At 47.0% G+C, this 19405-nt stretch overlaps 2 protein-coding genes across 2 annotated transcripts in view; both read right to left on the reverse strand.

Annotated features, from left to right (window-relative positions):
* Positions 1–6981: 6981 nt before the first annotated feature.
* LOC115551526 (troponin C, skeletal muscle) lies at positions 6982–10345 on the reverse strand. Its single transcript, XM_030367334.1, has 6 exons — positions 10172–10345; positions 9123–9174; positions 8856–8999; positions 8124–8238; positions 7865–8001; positions 6982–7544 (listed from the first exon to the last, which is right to left on the reverse strand). The coding sequence occupies exons 1-6, from the start codon at positions 10172–10174 to the stop codon at positions 7513–7515; spliced, it is 483 nt and encodes a 160-aa protein (XP_030223194.1). The 5' UTR covers positions 10175–10345; the 3' UTR covers positions 6982–7512.
* Positions 10346–13344: 2999 nt separating this feature from the next.
* Positions 13345–19405, reverse strand: part of LOC115551518 (troponin C, skeletal muscle) — an 8116-nt gene continuing 2055 nt past the window's right edge. The window contains exons 2-6 of the mRNA XM_030367322.1: positions 16940–16994; positions 16051–16194; positions 15407–15521; positions 15176–15312; positions 13345–14038 (exon numbers count right to left, since the gene is read on the reverse strand). Of these exons, the coding sequence (XP_030223182.1) occupies positions 14001–14038; positions 15176–15312; positions 15407–15521; positions 16051–16194; positions 16940–16994 (489 nt within the window). The 3' untranslated portion in view covers positions 13345–14000. The remainder of the gene's footprint in view (positions 14039–15175; positions 15313–15406; positions 15522–16050; positions 16195–16939; positions 16995–19405) is intronic.

Here is a 19405-nt window from a genome sequence, read left to right on the forward strand (position 1 = left end):
GGACACAAACACAACTACATATTCTTTCTACTGACAGTCAGTGATTGTTTATTCTCTGCTTTTATACCAGCTTTATATTGTCTCTGTTTAATTTGGTCGAGAGGCAGGGTGGTCTTTCCTGGACAGAGATTCCTAGACCCTCTCATTCTCAATGAGGGGGAAGATTTGGAGATGACGTTTCTAAGAACAGCTGGGTCCAGGGAAGTCTTGTATTTGCAGTTCATTTATTTATCAATATTCTATTCTAATATTCACTTGCTGCTCTGGGCTTCAACACAATTTACACACAGCTTTTACTCACACTGCAATTGTTGTGCTGACAAGATAATTCTTCTTATAAAGCAGTTTCTAGGTGAGCATCTTAAACTTGTTTGAATCTTTTTTTACTAAATTATCTTATCTAATTATATTAGCTAAGATATTAAAACTTGCTACTAAGATAATGCTTGGAACTAAAATTACAGTATTATAATGCTGCTTGATCAACACTGACAAGTACTAAACTGCTTTGTCAAAGTCATAACGTCTTATTTCAAGCATGTTATCATTTTAACTCGGTACCAGAGGCCTGTTTCAGGTAGCTGGTTTAACATACTCTGAGTTTAATCCTGCGCTCTGAGTTGGTTGACTCAGAGTTCAGGGTTGAAAAGCAACTCTGGGTTTTCGGTTTCAGAACAGGTGATCAGCGTTGGGTTAATCAACTCTGAGTATGTTCACTCTGGGTTGGGGGCGTGCCTGTTGACTATGAAGAGCCATCATCAATGGATCTCTGATAACATGATCAAACATGGACCAAAAGCGTAGATCCACTTACTTTTCCCCCACGGAATTGGAAATTCTAATGAACGTGTATGCCGAGCAGTTACCCATTTTAACAAAAAAAAGCAATACCGCCGCGGCAGCGAGAGCGCGAGAGAGAGTAAAATAAATTAGTAAAATAAAATAAGATGAAAGTTTAATATCTTCCACTTATTCAATATGTAAATTGTGTGTGTGTGTGTGTGTGTGTGTGTGTGTGTGTGTGTGTGTGTGTGTGTGTGTGTGTGTGTGTGTGTGTGTGTGTGTGTGTGTGTGTGTGTGTGTGTGTGTGTGTGTGTGTGTGTGTGTGTGTGTCAATTTACGCGACCCCGAGTTGCCCCACGAGGACCTGGCAGCAAATGAAGTACAAAAATATAGTTTAAACAGGCAAACTAATGTTTAATTGAAATCAAATCAATTGTGCTCTTTTGCCTGCTCTACCTAATTTAACAGCTATGTTCAACATGTATTATATATTTGTATACTATATTTAAGCAGTAAATGTAAGTAGTAGGCCTACATTTCCCAGCCACCCCAACACTGCCAATATTTAATAGGATTTAGATATATTAGAAGGATACACCTAGGCAAAATGCATTATAAATATATGTGTCTTCAAAATAGCGCTTACTGAATATTAGGGTAACATTTTCCTCCATGTTAGCAAATCGAAAAAATGCAGAGGCCCGGCAGACTGGAGGGGGTCCACCACCTGCAGCCCTCACAGAGGCTGAGGAGATGGCCCTCAGCCAACAGAGTATGCGTCCTGTGGCTGAGGGCATCCCTGGGGGGAGCTCCTCTGATCCCCCCCACCCCCCAGGATAGAAGTGCCTTTACAGTATATGAGGTTGGTTATTCAAAATAATTAAATATGTACACACAACACAGCGCGTTGCAAATTAGATGGGGCAATATTCTGGCTCAAGTAATAATTGCACTGTCTAATCATCTTCTTCCAGTTACTGATGGCGTCATCGCCCACTTGAACCAGATGCCCTCACCAACCTCCATGCAATTGTAACAATTCAAAAGATGCAAAAGGATGCTTTGGAGTTCCAAATTTTGGAACATAAGTTATAAGTGGGTGAGGTGCAAACTGGGATACTGTTCCCTGCTCTAAAAACATACCCAATATAAATGATTTCTTTTTTGTTGTGCTTTCAGAAAATAAAAAAATCCTCATAATAAGTAGATTGTCTTTATTAGAACACGAGCTGTGGTGGGACAAGTTATTTTGTTGAACATTTTACTCAAAGGGTTTTACTTCAGTGAACAATGCAGACGATTATGCTGAGCATGTGCATGTAGAGAAGAACAGCATCTGGTTAAAAGCAGTACCAGGGTCTTTTCTGCCTTGCATTCTTAAAATGAGTTTCTTGACTTGCAGCAGTTATAGGTCCGTGGTTAGTCAGCTACTCTGATCATGGGAAAGCCACAACGTTGAAGTGACTGTAGTACAGAGCGGGTGGGATGCACGGGGCGGATCATTCTGCACATGCGTTAATTGCGATAAAAAAAATAAAAATAAACTTAAAGTATGCCCCCGGTGCGTTTGACAGTTAACAAGGGGGCTGAGAAGGTGGTCTAAATAAATGATAGATTGCGCTGAAAAACGATAGCGCTCGTGAAGAAAATTATCAGGAAAATAAAGTATATTCAACCGGGGTCTTAATAATCGTTCCTCACGGAGATTCCTTCTGAGGATCGCAGCCTCTACGTCCACAGGCTCTCGTAGAAAAGGACATGCCATTTCTAACACTTCCTTCTGTCGGAGAGCTGCCTTCAGCCTTATAGACAACAAACTCAGAGTAGGTCTAACCACCTCCCGAGCAGGTTAGGTCCACGGCGTATGTTGCCGCAGCAACTAACTCTCGGTTGCGCTGAACCTGCTACTTGAAACGGAAAATCCAGAGTTTCCACTAACTCAGAGCGAACAAACTCGGGGTTGCCTCAAAACCAGCTACCTGAAACAGGCTCTCAGGTCGTATGACATCAGACGAAAAAGTAATAGATGTATTTTGACCTCAACCGCTTGACTCCAAGCTGGAAGGTTTTGGTTTGATCCCCAATGTCTACACTCCAACCTGTAGCATACTATAGAGCAAGAATCTTCTAAACAATTCAATAGTGATTTTAAATAATTGCAATGCATCGTTATATTTACTTTAACATTTTGAACGTGTTTTTACAGAAAACGAACCGTTAACCTATCGATCAGATCGCCCCTGCCCCGTCCCCCTCGCCTTTTGAACATGGACTGTCTGACTTCCTCTGACCACTACGCACTTTATTAATGCACTTCAACAATGCACTTTATATGATCATACTTCCATCTATTTATGGACTATGGACTGTCTGATTCCACAGAACTCTATGCACTTCAATAATGGACTTGCTGTGTCTTATGTATTTTTTATTCAAGCACTGCTATAAAGAAAAATGAATGATTGCGCACTACTGGTTAGACGTTAAACTGTATTTCGTTTTATAGTTGTCCTTACTTGTGCAATGACAATACAGTTGAATCTAATATTGAATCTAATCTAAACATTCAAAGTTATAATATTTATGATATATCAGAGTTAAGTACAGTACCTTAGTGTTCTTCCTGCTGTGATGAAGTGCACATCACGAAAAACCCTCCAGCTAAGTAACAAGGAAATGATGTTGTAAACTATCCAGTTACTCCAGTTCCGTCTTACGTGTTATAAGCTTCTGTTCCATGACCTCTCAGTGACGAAGAATAATCGCTTTATTAAAATAGGAACGATAAACAGAGAGCTCTCATGTGTAGAAGCTCATAGAAAAGCAAAGAGGCACTTGATAGTACAACCAGCCTGTAGAGACATCTCACTGATGTAGCTACCAATGAGGACACCGAGGTCATGTCCACGGTGTTTCCTCATTTTTACCTTAAGTTTCGTTTCTGTGTTAATGGCGCATAGGATCATTAATACGTGTTAATCCACCGGTCCACCACTAGGTGGCATATATACTGTTATTGACAATGCGACGTGACTCTCCAGATGTCGATATAATTTGTGCCTAGCTGAAGGAAGGAAAGTGGCTGAAGTGATTCACTGCCATGTATAAACAAGCAGTGGAGATGGTGTTACCCCAACGAAGAAGAGGATTACCATGAAGCAGCAACATAGAGGCATTCATCACACACACACACACACACACACACACACACACACACACACACACACACACACACACACACACACACACACACACACACAGTTATACTTCAGTTATAGTTTTATATATATTTATTTCATGATTACAGCAGCACACTCATACAAAGACACACACTAAACAGTTTTGGCTAAAATAAATGTTTCATCCGCAACGCGGTACTGTGTGTGTGTGTGTGTGTGTGTGTGTGTGTGTGTGTGTGTGTGTGTGTGTGTGTGTGTGTGTGTGTGTGTGTGTGTGTGTGTGTGTGTGTGTGTGTGTGTGTGTGTGTGTGTGTGTGTGGGTGGGGGGGGGGGGGGGGGGGGACGACCAGCGGGTGTCGGGGGAATTTTTGCACTGTAGGCGCTTCGGTGAGGCTGTGATGAAGTTCACTATTTATTGAACAGTGTCTGGACAGTTACGGACATCCCTGACCTCAGTGGAGTGCACAATCGCCAAGTTTAGAGCTTGGATTCTGCAGTGGACATAGACTGCTGCGGGAAACTGTGCTGCGATGCATGCCTTTCCCGGTTACATTGCCCACACCATCATACCCCTGCCCAACAATATGGGCCGTGTTACACCGAATTTTGCGACCCACCGAAAAGTGTGACCCCACGGGGCGCTGTTGCACATTTTCTGCAAAAACATAAATAAATCATAAGATCTCCCCCTTCTTAATACTAAGATTAATTCTAAACAGTGTTTTACACAGTAGGCCTATCATACAATCGGAAATGTTAAAAGGTAAATCAGCGTAATTTAACCCTGACTGTATATTTGTATGGGTAAAGAAGCAACGGTGAAGGACCGTACCAAATCATTGTATGGGTCCGTAAAATGCTAATCAAATCAAAACAAATGTATTTATTAAGCACCTTTAATAAAAAGGTAATTGGTTGTGGGGAGATCTTATGTTTTTTTGTTTTTGTCATGCCTATCTACGGTTCAAACTCGTGCATATTGCAAAAAATATGCATCAGCGCCCCCTGGGGTCACACTTTTCGGTGGGTCGTAGAATTCGGTGTAACACCGGATCTAGAGCAGCAATAGCCGTGTCTCATCATTCAAATGCCTCTGCATTTGAATGATAATGAATGAATGGAACGTTGCATTTTTTATGTTTCCAGCAAAGATTAGAGTGTGCGCCAATCAATGAATCGTTATGCGGAATCAGAGGAGGTTTGCTCCCTTTGCTTTGCAAAGCATGTTTCAGAAATCAGCACATTTAGATAAATGCTATTGTTGTCACACAGACGCAAGCTATTATTCATTTTTGTAAGGTGGAATTAATTCAGGGTGGAAAATTATGTGAAAAAATGTAAGCACAGTGCTTTCAGGATTAGGACTGATATAGCATATGTCGGCCGAAGCCTAAACAATTGTGTTTTCATATGTAGCATTCATATTAGTCTATTCTTTTCGAAGGCTACTCTGATGTCGGCCTTGATGGGGAAATATTTTTTTGCTGCCACAAAATATATATAATTCATCCAACAACATTCCTGCATCTCCCCCTCCAGCAGAGCCCATTTCAGCACCATGTCAGTAGCCTACGAATGTCGTTAGAGCACTGCACGCTCGTTCAAGAGGAGTTTTGGGAAATGCTCTGAGCGTGGAGTGGCAGGTGAGCTTATTAGTCGAACTCAACGCAGGTGCGTTGACCTCTGTCAACGTCGTTATGGCAAAGAGTGCGCTGTGGTTTGAACCCCAAATTGTCACGCCTCGTCCTGCTACGCGGTCCAACACCTCCGTCTAGTGGCAACTTGACGCCACTGTACCCCATTCTTCCGTCACACCTGTCTTCAATCAGCAATCTCCACTTACTACTTCAGCCGGGGATCTCCATCCAGCCGGCGCCAGTTCGTAGTTTACAACTACCCAGTTCCTATCAGTCCTACCAGCATTCTCTAGTCCCAGTTCGGTGTTCCTGTTCTCTTGCTAACCCTCTCCCCTCTCCCCTAGTTCTCCGTCCGTCACTCTGCCTACCTGCTGCTGAACCCCTGCCTGCCTGACTACCCGCCTATCGTCGAGTCCTTGCCTGTCTGACTGCCTGCCTGACGCTGAACTGCCTGACTACCGCTTGTTTCGCCCCAGCTTGTGATATACCCCGTGCCCCAATAAACCCTGTTTCCTTTTACCCCGTCTCTGCCTCCCTGTGTACAGTCCAGCGCTTGGGTCCCCTCGCCCGCTCCTTAACACAAATGAGCATAAAAAACATCGGGAGCAGTTTAACTAATTAACTAAACATCATATACAATCACTGAATAAAGATTATTCCAATAATATACACACTTCTCGCTCTAAATGTTATCAAAACCCATCTGAATTCTCAATCTACATCAAAATATTGCATTGTCCACTGAGAATAACATAAGGGTCAACCATCTTGTTTGCTGATACCTGCTACTCCCACAATTGCACCACACACCTGCTACTCCCATGATGCACCACACACACCCAACTGCTGCTCCCACAATTAACCACACCCACCCACCTGCTGCTCCCATAATGCACCACAGCCCTGCTACCTGAACAGCTCTAGGCGCTGTGTTGAGGCCTCCATGTATACGGCCTGCAGTGCTTTGTCCGAGCGGAATTGTGCTCAGACATATGAACGCTTAGTAAGAAGGTGACATATTTTACCACCAGGTGTGATTGTGATTAGCCGTTACAAGCCGTTTTGAAAATCCGCCTCTTCTGACATTACAAGTGGGCGTGTCCACCTAGATTTGTGCTGGATAGATGAGAAACGTTTGCTCCGGTCCACTGGGTAGTCTGGTAGACTGATCTATCCATCATACATCTAGGTGGACACGCCCACTTGTGATGTCAGAAGAGGCAGATTTTCAAAGCGACTGGCTAATCACACTCACACCTGGTTGTATAATATGTTACCTTGATATGATTATTATGGACATATGCTGTTACGGCGGGGGGGGGGGGGGGGGGGGGGGGCACTAGGAGGACAAACAGCGTTGGGTCAGACCACGTGGCACAAACGAAGAAACAAAGAGTTTATTGAAGTTCCTCTCACAACAACGTATACAGGCCACAAGTACGTCAGACCACTACGAGTGAGCATATGTGAATTTATTTATTATCTTCCGGTCATGCAAATGACTCTTTTATGTTGGTTTTGTGTTTGGTACAGTAGTGGGTTGGGTGTTGTTGGTCTACCCAGCGGGCAACAGCTGCAGAACTTTCCAGACTAGATCTATTGATCACAAGAGTTGGAGGGGGGAGGCGGGACTTCCTGTCGCCCCGCAGCGTCGAAAGGGCCGTGGCCAATCATAAGCGAGCCCCCCTGCAGGCGCCCCCTGGAGGTCTGTTGAGGGCGTCTGCGTCTGTGCAGAGAAACCGGGCCGTATAAATAAACCAGATGGACGGGGGGAGGGTTGGGAGGGAATGCCGGGGAGAGTTGGTTTGGGTGGAGAACCAGTGCGGCTCAGCGGAGGGTGGAGGGAGGAGGGGAGGGTGGAGGACCGGCAGTCCAGAGGTGGAGGGGAGGAGGAGGAATGTCCACAAGTACTTTTACTGCACGTTCTCCATCATCTTCATGAATTCTGAAAACGGAAGACAAGAGAACTTAATGAGTCTCAGAAGAGTCGAAAAATAAGATAATTAAAGTTTTGCTACTTGATGTAGGCCTACATATATTGTGTATACATTAATATATGTATTCCGGTTTGTGTATTAATATTATGTATGTATACTATATGCATAAAAATAAAGTATAAAGTATATACTTTATTCTCAATCCTTTATTTCCGTTATTTACTTCGTGTTTGGAACACATAGGCCTAACTAGTTCCCTGCCCATCTCGTCACGTCATGACGTTGGAGTCTCTAAACAATTCAGTCTCATGTGACGTGACGCCCGTACCGTCATAGTCCAGCATGCCGTCGGAGTTCTTGTCTCCGTCCTTGAGCAGCTCGTCGATCTCCTCCTCCGAGATGGGCTCCCCGGTGCTACGGATGATGAGCGCGAACTCCTCCCGGTCGATGTAGCCGTCGGCGTTCCTGCGGGAATAAAGAGCACGAGCCAAGGTGAGACCCGGAGGAAGTGGAGCCGACGAAACTCGCGTGACCCAGAGGGTCGGAGGAGTTGGACTCGGCGGCTGTGGACGGATGGACACACGTACTTGTCGAACACGCGGAAGCACTCTGCCAACTCGTCCTCGCTCTTGCCGGCCTGGTCCTCCTTTAGCAGCCTCACCATCATCACCAGGAACTCCTCGAAGTCGATGGTGCCGCTGCCTGCGTTGGGGTTGAGGGCCGGAGCCGGGGTTTATGTGTTAGTGAGGGCCAGGAGGGTTTCTTTCAATGGAGATCATTTTTCTGCATTTCTGGACGAGCAATCCCATTATCTATAATTGAATACATACAGAGGGACTACTGTAGGGCCTATATACTCTGTATATGTTATACTTTTATTAAAATAATAAATTATATTATTTGTGTGTGCGTGTGTGTGTGTGTGTGTAACGTGAACGTATTCAACCCCTGGTTACACAGTTATATAGCGCCGATTTGCTTATACATATATTAAAAACTTCATATAAATAAATTGACTAATTATACTAATAATTTTATATTTTTGCAAATAATAACTGTGCTCCGGACCTCATGGCTGGCTACGGCCATGGTCAAGTTACGTACATCATCATCATTATCATCATCATCATCATCATCATCATCATCATCATCATCATCATCATCATCAGAGCAGTCACGAGTCACCACACACACCGCACACTCAGAACACCGCGCTGCCTGTCTGTGCGTAATCGTGAACCATTACGCACGGGCTCCGTCATAATGATGTCGGTTGTTCTACATGTGCTGATGTGTTTATGTTCACACTGGTTACGCACCATCCTCATCGACCTCCTCGATGATCTCATCCAGCTCCTCTCGGGTCGGGTTCTGACCCAACATCCTCATCACCTGACCCAACTCCTTGGTGCTGATGTCACCGCCACCGTCTGTGTCGAACATGTTGAAGGCGGCCTGAAACTCTGGGAAGGAAAACGAACAAAGAAAAGCATGAACACACACAAACCGAAAGAAAGGTTTACGCGCTCTTTGTGAAATATGACAGCCTGTGGATATTGTGCAGAACAGCGAGACTTCGGACTCACCGGCAAGCATCTCATCGCTCAGGTATCCGCGGGCCTCCTGTTGCGCGTCAGTCTGGGGAAACAAAGAAACGCGCTTTAAACTAAAGCAGGATGATCTGTTAATGCCGAACACCCATCCCTATTATCGTTATTCTTTTTCCCTGAATGAGCATCAAATGCGCACAATTGTGGCCAGAGACGATCACATATTATCCCATTCACATTCCTGTCATCATGCAGGAGTTATCGCGGGATTAATTTTGGCATGCCTGGAAACTCGCTCTAAGTGAGTTTTTCTATGGGGGCCTCTTATGTGTGTCCATATGTGTATTGATTTAGTTTTGGGGGTTTAGCACTATTTGGGCCTCATTAGTTGTCTGAGGGGGTGAGATAGGGGGGTAATCAACCCGGCTATTTCCGTCTCGCCCTGTATATGGCGATATGGACACACGACCCCGCGGAATCCGTCCCCTAAGCAGAAAGCGCTCCTGCGCCAACCTTGCTGAACTATATCCCCCTAACCCCTCCCACCCTCGCAGTCAGCCTGCACCCCCCTCCCAGTCAACCTATACCCCCCCCCCCCCCCCCACCCCGCCCCCCCACACACACCCCAGTCAGCTGAAACCCTCCCGAGCACATTCCCTCATCAAACACTCCTTTAGAGGTGGTTCCGTTTTAGTTGTAGTGTCCATGAATAGCAGCTTAATTAATGTTATTTATTATATTTTGCCGATTTTCACCAATAGTTTCCCCAGCAGAATCGCGTTAAAAGGATGTCATGCATGTGTATCAATTAATTTACAAATAACAATAAAACGTTTAGTCTGAAATGTTTTGGAATTTGGAAAGTAATCGCAGCTGATCCATTGGTTAGGGAGGAATGCGCGTTGCTGAATTGAACAGGCTCTAATAGGCTATCAAAAGTATTATTCATCTAAAGTCAGCAATCTGTAGTCAATGCGCTAAACCGACGTAGGACCTATAACGTGACGTGTGTCAATATTGTTGCTCAGTGCTCGTATTCGGATTCAATCATTCATATGTTCATCACGCAAATCGGTTGCTCTTACCATGTTTATGGATTAGTGTTCCCCCAAATATCCACAGAAAAAAGGAGTGGTCAATCCGCGTGCACCCCAACAGAGAGACTAGACGTGAAGTCAGAGTTCACACACACTTTAAACGGGCCCCGCAGGCCACGCCCCCTAGCACCCGCGGCTCTCCAGAATTAGAATCTTGAACTTTTAGGGTTCTATGGACCTGACCAATCCCAAGCCTTATTGTTGAACACCAACCCTGCCCCGAGCACGTGAACACACAATAATGTAAACATTTGGTAATTCAAGGATTTTAAAATGAAAGTCCATTATATTTCTGAAGCTCTAAATCACAGGTAGTGTCAAGGGGCTTTACAGGCCGTGTATATGAAGACCCTCCACCCCAGGAGACAATGTAAAACTCCCATAATGATGAAGGAATGAAGGAATATATTGGGGATCCCTCCTCCCAGGGATGGTTAGTAGTGCAATGGAGGCCATAATTGACTACTTACATAATAGGGTACAAAGGATATTCGTATGTGGGAGAATATTGTTTCATATAAATGGTTGTTACTTATTTCTACAGTTTGAACTACAAGTCCCAACCACCAGGGCACACACACACCATGCTAACGTGTGTCTAGATTGTAGTTCTCAGATCTGTGAGGGTGGAATTGCAGGTGAAGAACGTTAAGTTTACTCTGAAGGCTTTCTACGTAAGGGAGGGACTCGTTTGTACTGATGGCCGCTTCTCCTCTCTGTGAAACTCAAGACCTCGGAGACCCTCCCTCTCCTCTGGGCTGATCCCTGAATAGAAGCCTTGGGGTAGGGGAAACACTGTCCCCCCAGCCCCAGGACCCACCAGGACCAAGCAACACACCCCACCTTATAAGGTGGCTGCCTCCTCGAGGAAGGGAGAGAGAGGGAGAGTGAGGGAGAGAGAGAGAGAGAGAGAGAGAGAGAGAGAGTGAGGGAGAGGGAGAGAGAGAGAGAGTGAGGGAGAGGGAGAGGGAGAGAGAGATATGGAGAGAAAGTTAGAGAGAGAGAGAGAGAGAGAGAGAGAGAGAGAGAGAGAGAGAGAGAGAGAGAGAGAGAGAGAGAGAGAGAGAGAGAGAGAGAGAGAGAGAGAGAGAGAGGGAAAGAGAGAGAGAGATATGGAGAGAAAGTTAGAGAGAGAGAGAGAGAGAGGGAGAGGGAGAGAGTGAGGGAGAGGGAGAGAGAGAGAGAGAGAGAGAGAGAGAGAGAGAGAGAGAGAGAGAGGGAGAGAGAGAGAGGGAAAGAGAGAGAGAGATATGGAGGGAAAGTTAGAGCGAGAGAGGGAGAGAGAGAGAGAGAGAGAGAGAGAGAGAGAGAGAGAGAGAGAGAGAGAGATCGAGGGAGAGAGAGAGAGGGAGGGGGAGAGAGAGAGGGTTAAAGGGAAAGGGAGAGAGAGAGAGAGAGAGAGAGAGAGGGGGGGAGAGATAGGGAGAAAGGGAGGGAGGGATAGAGAGGGAGTAGGAGAGAGAGAGAGAGAGAGAGAGAGAGAGAGAGAGAGAGAGAGAGAGAGAGAGAGAGAGAGAGAGACAGAGAGAGAGAGAGAGAGAGAGGGAGAGAGAAAGAGAGAGAGAGAGAGAGAGAGAGAGAGAGAGAGAGAGAGAGAGAGAGAGAGAGAGAGAGAGAGAGAGAGAGAGGGAGAGAGAGAGGGAAAGAGAGAGAGAGAGATATGGAGAGAAAGTTAGAGAGAGAGAGAGAGAGAGAGAGAGAGAGAGAGAGAGAGAGAGAGAGAGAGAGAGAGAGAGAGAGAGAGAGAGAGAGAGAGAGAGGGTTAAAGGGAGAGAGAGAGAGAGGGGGAGAGAGAGAGAGAGGGGGAGAGATAGGGAGAGAGGGAGGGAGGGATAGAGAGAGAGTAGGAGAGATAGAGAGGGAGGGAGATAAGGAGTAGGAGAGAAAGTGAGAGGGAGTGACAGAGTGAGAAAGGGGGAGAGAGAAAGAGAGAGATGGGAGATAGAGAGAAGGAGAGGGGGGAGGAGTTGTGATGTGTGTTACGTGAGGGCTGATAGAGGGTAGGGGAGGGGGGGGGGGGTCTTGAAGACCGGGCACTCTTCAGCTAGTGGAATAATCAGACTTCCCATAGCTCCAGCTCCCTGGACTGGGAGACTTCCAGGAGGCACCATGGAGAGATGTTTCCCAGATCAGGTTAATTCAGGGCTTGGTGGAGACGGCCTGGGCCTGTGACCTCACTGATCTGGAGGGTGTGTGTGGGTGTGGTGAGGGTGGGGTGGGGGCAGAGGGGTATTTGGGGCTGATGCAGTCAGGGGTTTTCACAAGGAAGGAGTCTCTGTCCCTCGTACAGAGAAGTTCACTAGTGGGGAGTAGAGCAGGACAGTAGAGTAGGAGAGTAGGGTAGGAGAGTAGAGTAGGAGAGTAGAGTAGGAGAGTAGGGTAGGACAGTAGAGTAGGAGAGTAGGGTAGGAGAGTAGAGTAGGACAGTAGAGTAGGAGAGTAGGGTAGGACAGTAGAGTAGGAGAGTAGGGTAGGAGAGTAGGGTAGGAGAGTAGAGTAGGGGAGTAGGGTAGGACAGTAGAGTAGGAGAGTAGGGTAGGAGAGTAGAGTAGGACAGTAGAGTAGGAGAGTAGGGTAGGAAAGTAGAGTAGGACAGTAGAGTAGGAGAGTAGGGTAGGAGTTCAGGGTAGGAGAGTAGGGTAGGAGAGTAGAGTAGGACAGTAGAGTAGGACAGTAGAGTAGGAGAGTAGGGTAGGACAGTAGGGTAGGACAGTAGAGTAGGAGAGTAGAGTAGGACAGTAGAGTAGGAGAGTAGGGTAGGACAGTAGGGTAGGAGAGTAGGGTAGGACAGTAGAGTAGGACAGTAGAGTAGGAGAGTAGGGAAGGACAGTAGGGTAGGACAGTAGAGTAGGAGAGTAGAGTAGGACAGTAGAGTAGGAGAGTAGAGTAGGAGAGTAGAGTAGGACAGTAGAGTAGGAGAGTAGAGTAGGACAGTAGAGTAGGAGAGTAGGGTAGGACAGCAGACCCGGAACCGAATAACTAACCAGCAACTAACTAGCAACCAACAAGTACCACCTTGCGACTAACCAGCTAACGCAGCAAGTAACTAACAACAACTGCTACTATGACTAGTAACCAAACCAGCAACGCGATGTAGAGCCTGTGGTGGAGCAGTAAGTGACGTAGGAGACGGAGCAAGAAGAGGGAGGGCCGACGCGGTGGAAGGAGTAAAGCTGGTTTATTTAGAACACAACAGACACGGGAGGAGGGGAGAGTGGGAGTGGGTGGGAGGGCTGGGACACCGTTAGGGTGGGGGTGTTGGGAGTGCTGGTGGGAGAAGGGTGGTGGTGGTGGTTGGAAGAGGGGTGTCGGTGGTGCTGGTGAGGGGTGGTGGTGCTGTGGCAGCAGGGTGGTGTGGGAGAGGGGTGGGAGGTGGTGGTGGGTGGGTGAGGGTTGATGGGGGTGGTGGTGAGGTGGTGTGTGGGTGAGGGGTTTGGTGTAGGTGGGGGGCGGTGTCGGGTGGTGTAAGGAGCAGCTGCGGTGCCAGAGACAGCTGAGGTTGGGGGTGTGTGGGAGGGGGGGGGGGGGCGGGGGGGAATCATCTTAAAATGGTTTGGGGGGGATATTAATAGAGGCCCCGGTATCGCTGGGGTCCCGGCCGGAGCACGGCAGATGGGGGGGGGGGGTCTTGAGGGTGTGACGAGCTTCAGCACTTCCTCTCTTCTGGAGGCGAAGCGGTGAATATTCACGGGGGTGGAGTCGGCAGAGGAGGAATGTCCTCTGTGGTCCGACAGCGTGACGGAGCGGGCGTGGTCGCGGCCGTGGTCGCGGGCGTGGTCGCGGGCGGAGGAGAGCTACGTCTCTCTCTCGCCCTTCTCTAACGCTCCTGGACGTTCTCCATCATCCTCAGGAACTCTGGAGACAAAGAGCAGGACGGAGAGTCAGACAGACAGACAGACAGACAGCCAGGCAGACAGACAGACAGACAGACAGACAGACAGACAGACAGACAGACAGACAGACAGACAGACAGACAGAGACACAGAGCAGGACGCAGAGTCAAACCGAAAGACAGACAGTCAGACAGTCAGACAGACGGACAGACAGACAGACAAACAGACAGACAGACAGACAGACAGACAGACAGACAGACAGACAGACAGACAGACAGACAGACAGACAGTCAGTCAGCCAGCCAGCCAGACAGACAGACAGACAGTCAGCCAGACCGACGGACAGTATTTTGTGGAGTAAATATAGGTGTTCCATGCCAATAAACCTCTTTGAAACTTAAATCTCAGTCAAGAGTATAACAACCATATTATAAACACAAGACAAACGAGTAATGAATTAAATATATAAGTTACAATCATACAATTTAAGGCTTTGTTATTTTTAAACATAACATAACATAACCCCACAAAGCACATCATGGAACACCATTTCATGAAAATATTTATTTTATAATCCACTTAAATTAGGAGCTTGAAGGAGCATCAGAGGAGATAAAGAAGCGTATGTCTATTGTTGTTATAGCTCCCCCTCTAGGACAATCGCTGTCATGTCACTCAGACTCAGACAGCGACCCCTAGCGAGATAACGATGCTACAGTCAGACAGCACAGGTCTTGTGGAGCTTTTCTAGAAGAACACAAAATATAGACAATGACAACCTATCATCCTTGATTTTGAACCTTCTAAACTTCCTGCTCCTCTCTCCTCCCCTCCCCTCTGCTACCCTCTTTGCTCCCCTCTCTCCTCCCTACTGTTCCTCTCTGCTCCCCCCTCTGCTCCCCTCTTGTCCTCTCTGCTCCTCTCTCTGATCCCGTCTCCTCCCGTCTCTCCTCCTCCTTCTCCTCTCCTCCCCTCTCTCCTCCTCCTCCTCTCCTCCCCTCTCTCCTCCTCCTCCTCCTCTCCTCCCCTCTCTCCTCCTCCTCCTCTCCTCCCCTCTCTCCTCCTCTCCTCCCCAGTCTCCTCCTACTCCTCTCCTCTCTCCTACCCTCTGCTCCCCTCTCTCCTCTCCTTTTCTCCCCACTCAAGGCCTCCATCTCACCGTCAAAGTCCAGCCGCCCGTCCTTGTTGGCGTCCGAGTCGGCCATCATCTCGTCGATGTCCTCCTCGACCAGCGGCTCCCCGGTCCGGTGGATGATGTCTCCGAACTCCTCGCGGTCGATGAAGCCGTCACCGTTTCTGCGCACAGAGACACACGGATAATCACCGAGGGAGGTGGCTTTCATAGCCCCACGCACTGTTTTGAAACATATTGTGTGGGTAGACGTCCTACTTGTCAAAGATGCGGAAGATCTCGGAGAGTTCCTCCTCGCTCTTCCCCGCCTGGTCCTCCTTCAGCTGCTGCACCATCATGACCAGGAACTCCTCGAAGTCGATGGTCCCGCTGCCTGTGGAGGTCCACACAGAACACAGAACATAGAACATAGAACATAGAACATAGAACATACGACATAGCCAGTCTACAGCGAGGAGGGAATCCCCACTTGTGACATCACAAGTAGGACTTTAAACCTGCTGGTATGAGAGGGGCTCTTTAAGGCTGGACTGCTTCAAAACATCATCTATTTAAATGAAGTGAGGAGGTATTGAGACTTTTCTGCATGTCACGCACTCACGCATCATTGCATTTAAAAAATAGTGCAAAAATAAAATTAGCATTGTGTAGCATCTTGACCTAGCTATCTTTGTTGTACACGTGGAAGGGGTTAACCTAACAATCGAAGTGCTTGGCACCTGGTTCTATGAACATCCTTACTGTACCGACAGAGATATATTGTTGTTTCTCCTTCTTCTGACAAATGTACTTAGTGTAAATCGCTTTGGACAAGTGCGTCTGCTAAATGTAGTGCCAGCGTCTACTGAATGCTTCATAAACTGGTTGCTGCGCTTAAGATTCATTCACATGGAAACGCTCACCATCCTCATCCACCTCCTCAATGATGGCGTCCAGCTCCTCTCGGGTCGGGTTCTGACCCAACATCCTCATCACCTGACCCAGCTCCTTGGTGCTGATGTCGCCGCCGCCGTCCGAGTCAAACATGTTGAAGGCCGCCTGGAACTCTGGGAAGGGGAAGGGGGTTGATATGATACACGTTGTAGCGACCGCTAGCGGATTGCTGATGCTAAGGCTAAGGCATTCAGGAACATATCCTAGACCAGGGGTCACCAACACAGTGCCCGCGGGCACCAGGGCGCCCGCAAGGACTATATGAGGGGCCCGCAGGCCCGTTCTGCAAATAGCACAGCTCATTCTTGAACAACTCTTTCCCACCTTTTTTAAGTCATTGTTGATAATTATTGTGAGAAATCATTAACATGATCAGTGTCTTCACATAGATGAGTATCATTAATCAATATTAATAATATATAACTAAAGGAAAACTGAGCAAATTTGTTATTTCAGAAGACTGATTCAAACTGGGTGCCCTTCGTATGACTCAGTACCCATGAAGTAGCTCTCAGGTTCAAAAAGGTCGGTGACCCCTGTCCTAGACTTAGGAGGGGGGGGGGGGGCTTACCCCTTGGGGATATGCATTGTAGCGACCGCATCTACCCCACATGCTAGCTGTTCCTTTTGGAGATGCCAATGCTAATGCTAAGGCTAACCATGCATGTGCACACGGTATTGTAAGAAACTCAAAAAAAGTGTCCACTGAAATCAACTCTGGTTATCTACTGCCAGGGAAATGCTTGTACAGGATGTTATATCATATTTAAGACTAACCTTTGATTGGGTCAAAGTAAATAAATAGAATAGAGATTAAGCAGCTATTGTTTCGATAAAATCAATAGAAAAGAGACTAACCCGTGATCATCTCCTCACTCAGGAAGGAGCGGGCATCGCTCTGGGCATCGGTCGGCTAGACAACAAAGAGGAGGAAGAGGTAGAAGAGGATGAGTTTTCAACCACCAGGTAAATACCAGGCTATAATGCACACACAAGCCCACTCACACACACATGCCCAACGATACACCCATTCGTTTCTACAACATCTCACAACAAGAAGATATCCATCAGATATTTGATGATACGTATAGGCCTCCTCCGGCAGTAACATCCTAATTCAATGTGTCATTAGCATATCATCAGTGTAGAAGAGTTCAATGTTTAGAACCGCTGGATCACCCCACCGCATGCCACACACTTACTAATCCACAGCAGCTTTCAAATTGGTATTATTTTATACCTTAAATACAATATATACAACATTATACTTATAGAAATACTTATATGTACAACTTTTTAGTTTTGCAATCTTCTTTCTCAATGTGAACTGGTTTCTCTCTGTGAACCGGTTTCTATATGAACCAGCTTCTCTCTGTGAACTGGTTTCTCTACTTTAACTTGTTTCTCTCTGTGAACCGGATTCTCTATGTGAACCAGTTTCACTCTGTGAACAGGTTTCTCTCTGTAAACCTGTCTCTCTCTGAACCAGTTTCTCTGTGAACCAGCTTCTCTGTCTGTGAACTGGTTTCTCTCTTGCCCCTTTCACACCGCCGCAAAATCGGGGCCGGTTCCGGGCCAGTTCGGAGCTAGGGCCAGGGCTTTGGTTTCACACCGCCAAAGAACCGGCTCCGGCCCCTAAAAACCGGTTCAACTCTGGCCCCACTTTAGAGCTGGGCTAGAACTAGAACCGCTTTTACGCCGGGGGCAGGGGGCGGAGTTATCCGTACCTTCATAAACAGGAAGACCAACGAAGACCGGCATTTTTTAAAACACCGAAGTAAACAATGGACGTGAATCCGTGTATGGTTCTTTTTTGTTTTTTTCTGATTTTGTTTTAAATCGGAATATTCAAAGAACGAACCATACACGGATTGAATCGAAGACGAAATTGTTGTTGTTGTGTTTGAAACTGGCGCGAGGGTTCTTCTGCGCGCCTAACCTGACGCTTGATCATTGTGTGGTGGTTCAACGCGTCAACGCGCCAACGCAGCTAGATGAGTCCATGTCCATGCAAGTGAACGGAGCGTTCCCTCTTCATCATAACTATCAAACCAAACATCCTTCACATTCACCGAGCGAACATTATGAAAGTAAAATGCACATTTCTCGCTAAAAATGTTTCCATAAACGCATTTAATGGCGTAACTATGTTACTATTTCCACCCAGAATAAAGAAAGATGTCGGCCGTATGCTTCTGTCCAAGCTCACTAGCGGAGACGTTTGCAGTGACGTCATGACGTTGCTCACGCCGGCTCCATGGCTGGCTCTGGCCGGTGTGAAACCAACCGGTTCTTAACTGGGGTAAGGCTGGAACCAGTTTGGAACTGGCCCTAGCACCAGCCCGGAACTGGCTCTCGGTTCTTTTTGGTGTGAAAGCGGCATCTGTGAACCTGCCTCTCTCTGTGAACCGGTTTCTCTGTGAACCAGCTTCTGCCCCTTTCACACCGCCGCAAAATCGGGGCCGGTTCCGGGCCAGTTCGGAGCTAGGGCCAGGGCTTTGGTTTCACACCGCCAAAGAACCGGCTCCGGCCACTAAAAACCGGTTCAACTCTGGCCCCGCTTTAGAGCTGGGCTAGAACTAGAACCGCTTTTACGCCGGGGGCAGGGGGCGGAGTTATCCGTACCTTCATAAACAGGAAGACCAACGAAGACCGGCATTTTTTAAAACACAGAAGTAAACAATGGACGTGAATCCGTGTATGGTTCTTTTTTGTTTTTTCTGATTTTGTTTTAAATCGGAATATTCAAAGAACGAACCATACACGGATTGAATCGAAGACGAAATTGTTGTTGTTGTGTTTGAAACTGGCGCGAGGGTTCTTCTGCGCGCCTGACGCTTGATCATTGTGTGGTGGTTCAACGCGTCAACGCAGCCAGATGAGTCCATGTCCATGCAAGTGAACGGAGCGTTCCCTCTTCGTCATAACTATCAAACCAAACATCCTTCACATTCACCGAGCGAACATTATGAAAGTAAAAGGCACATTTCTCGCAAAAAATGTTTTCATAAACGTATTTAATGGCGTAACTATGTTACTATTTCCACCCAGAATAAAGAAAGATGTCGGCCGTATGCTTCTGTCCAAGCTCACTAGCGGAGACGTTTGCAGTGACGTCATGACGTTGCTCACGCCGGCTCCATGGCTGGCTCTGGCCGGTGTGAAACCAACCGGTTCTTAACTGGGGTAAGGCTGGAACCAGTTTGGAACTGGCCCTAGCACCAGCCCGGAACTGGCTCTCGGTTCTTTTTGGTGTGAAAGCGGCAACTGGTTTCTCTATTTGAACTGGTTTCTTTCTGTGAACTGGTTTCTCTCTGTGAACCG

Source organism: Gadus morhua, chromosome 1, assembly GCF_902167405.1.
Source record: "Gadus morhua chromosome 1, gadMor3.0, whole genome shotgun sequence".
In the NCBI taxonomy this organism is placed as follows: domain Eukaryota; kingdom Metazoa; phylum Chordata; class Actinopteri; order Gadiformes; family Gadidae; genus Gadus; species Gadus morhua.

Excerpts from the sequence above, each read along its gene's own strand:
- LOC115551526 (XM_030367334.1), bottom strand. Across the intron at positions 8,239-8,855 it reads CGAGGAGGTCGATGAGGATG|GCAGCGGCACCATCGACTTC; the intron begins GTGCGTAACCAG and ends ACCCCAACGCAG. Across the intron at positions 8,002-8,123 it reads TGCTTCCGCGTGTTCGACAA|GAACGCCGACGGCTACATCG; the intron begins GTACGTGTGTCC and ends TTATTCCCGCAG.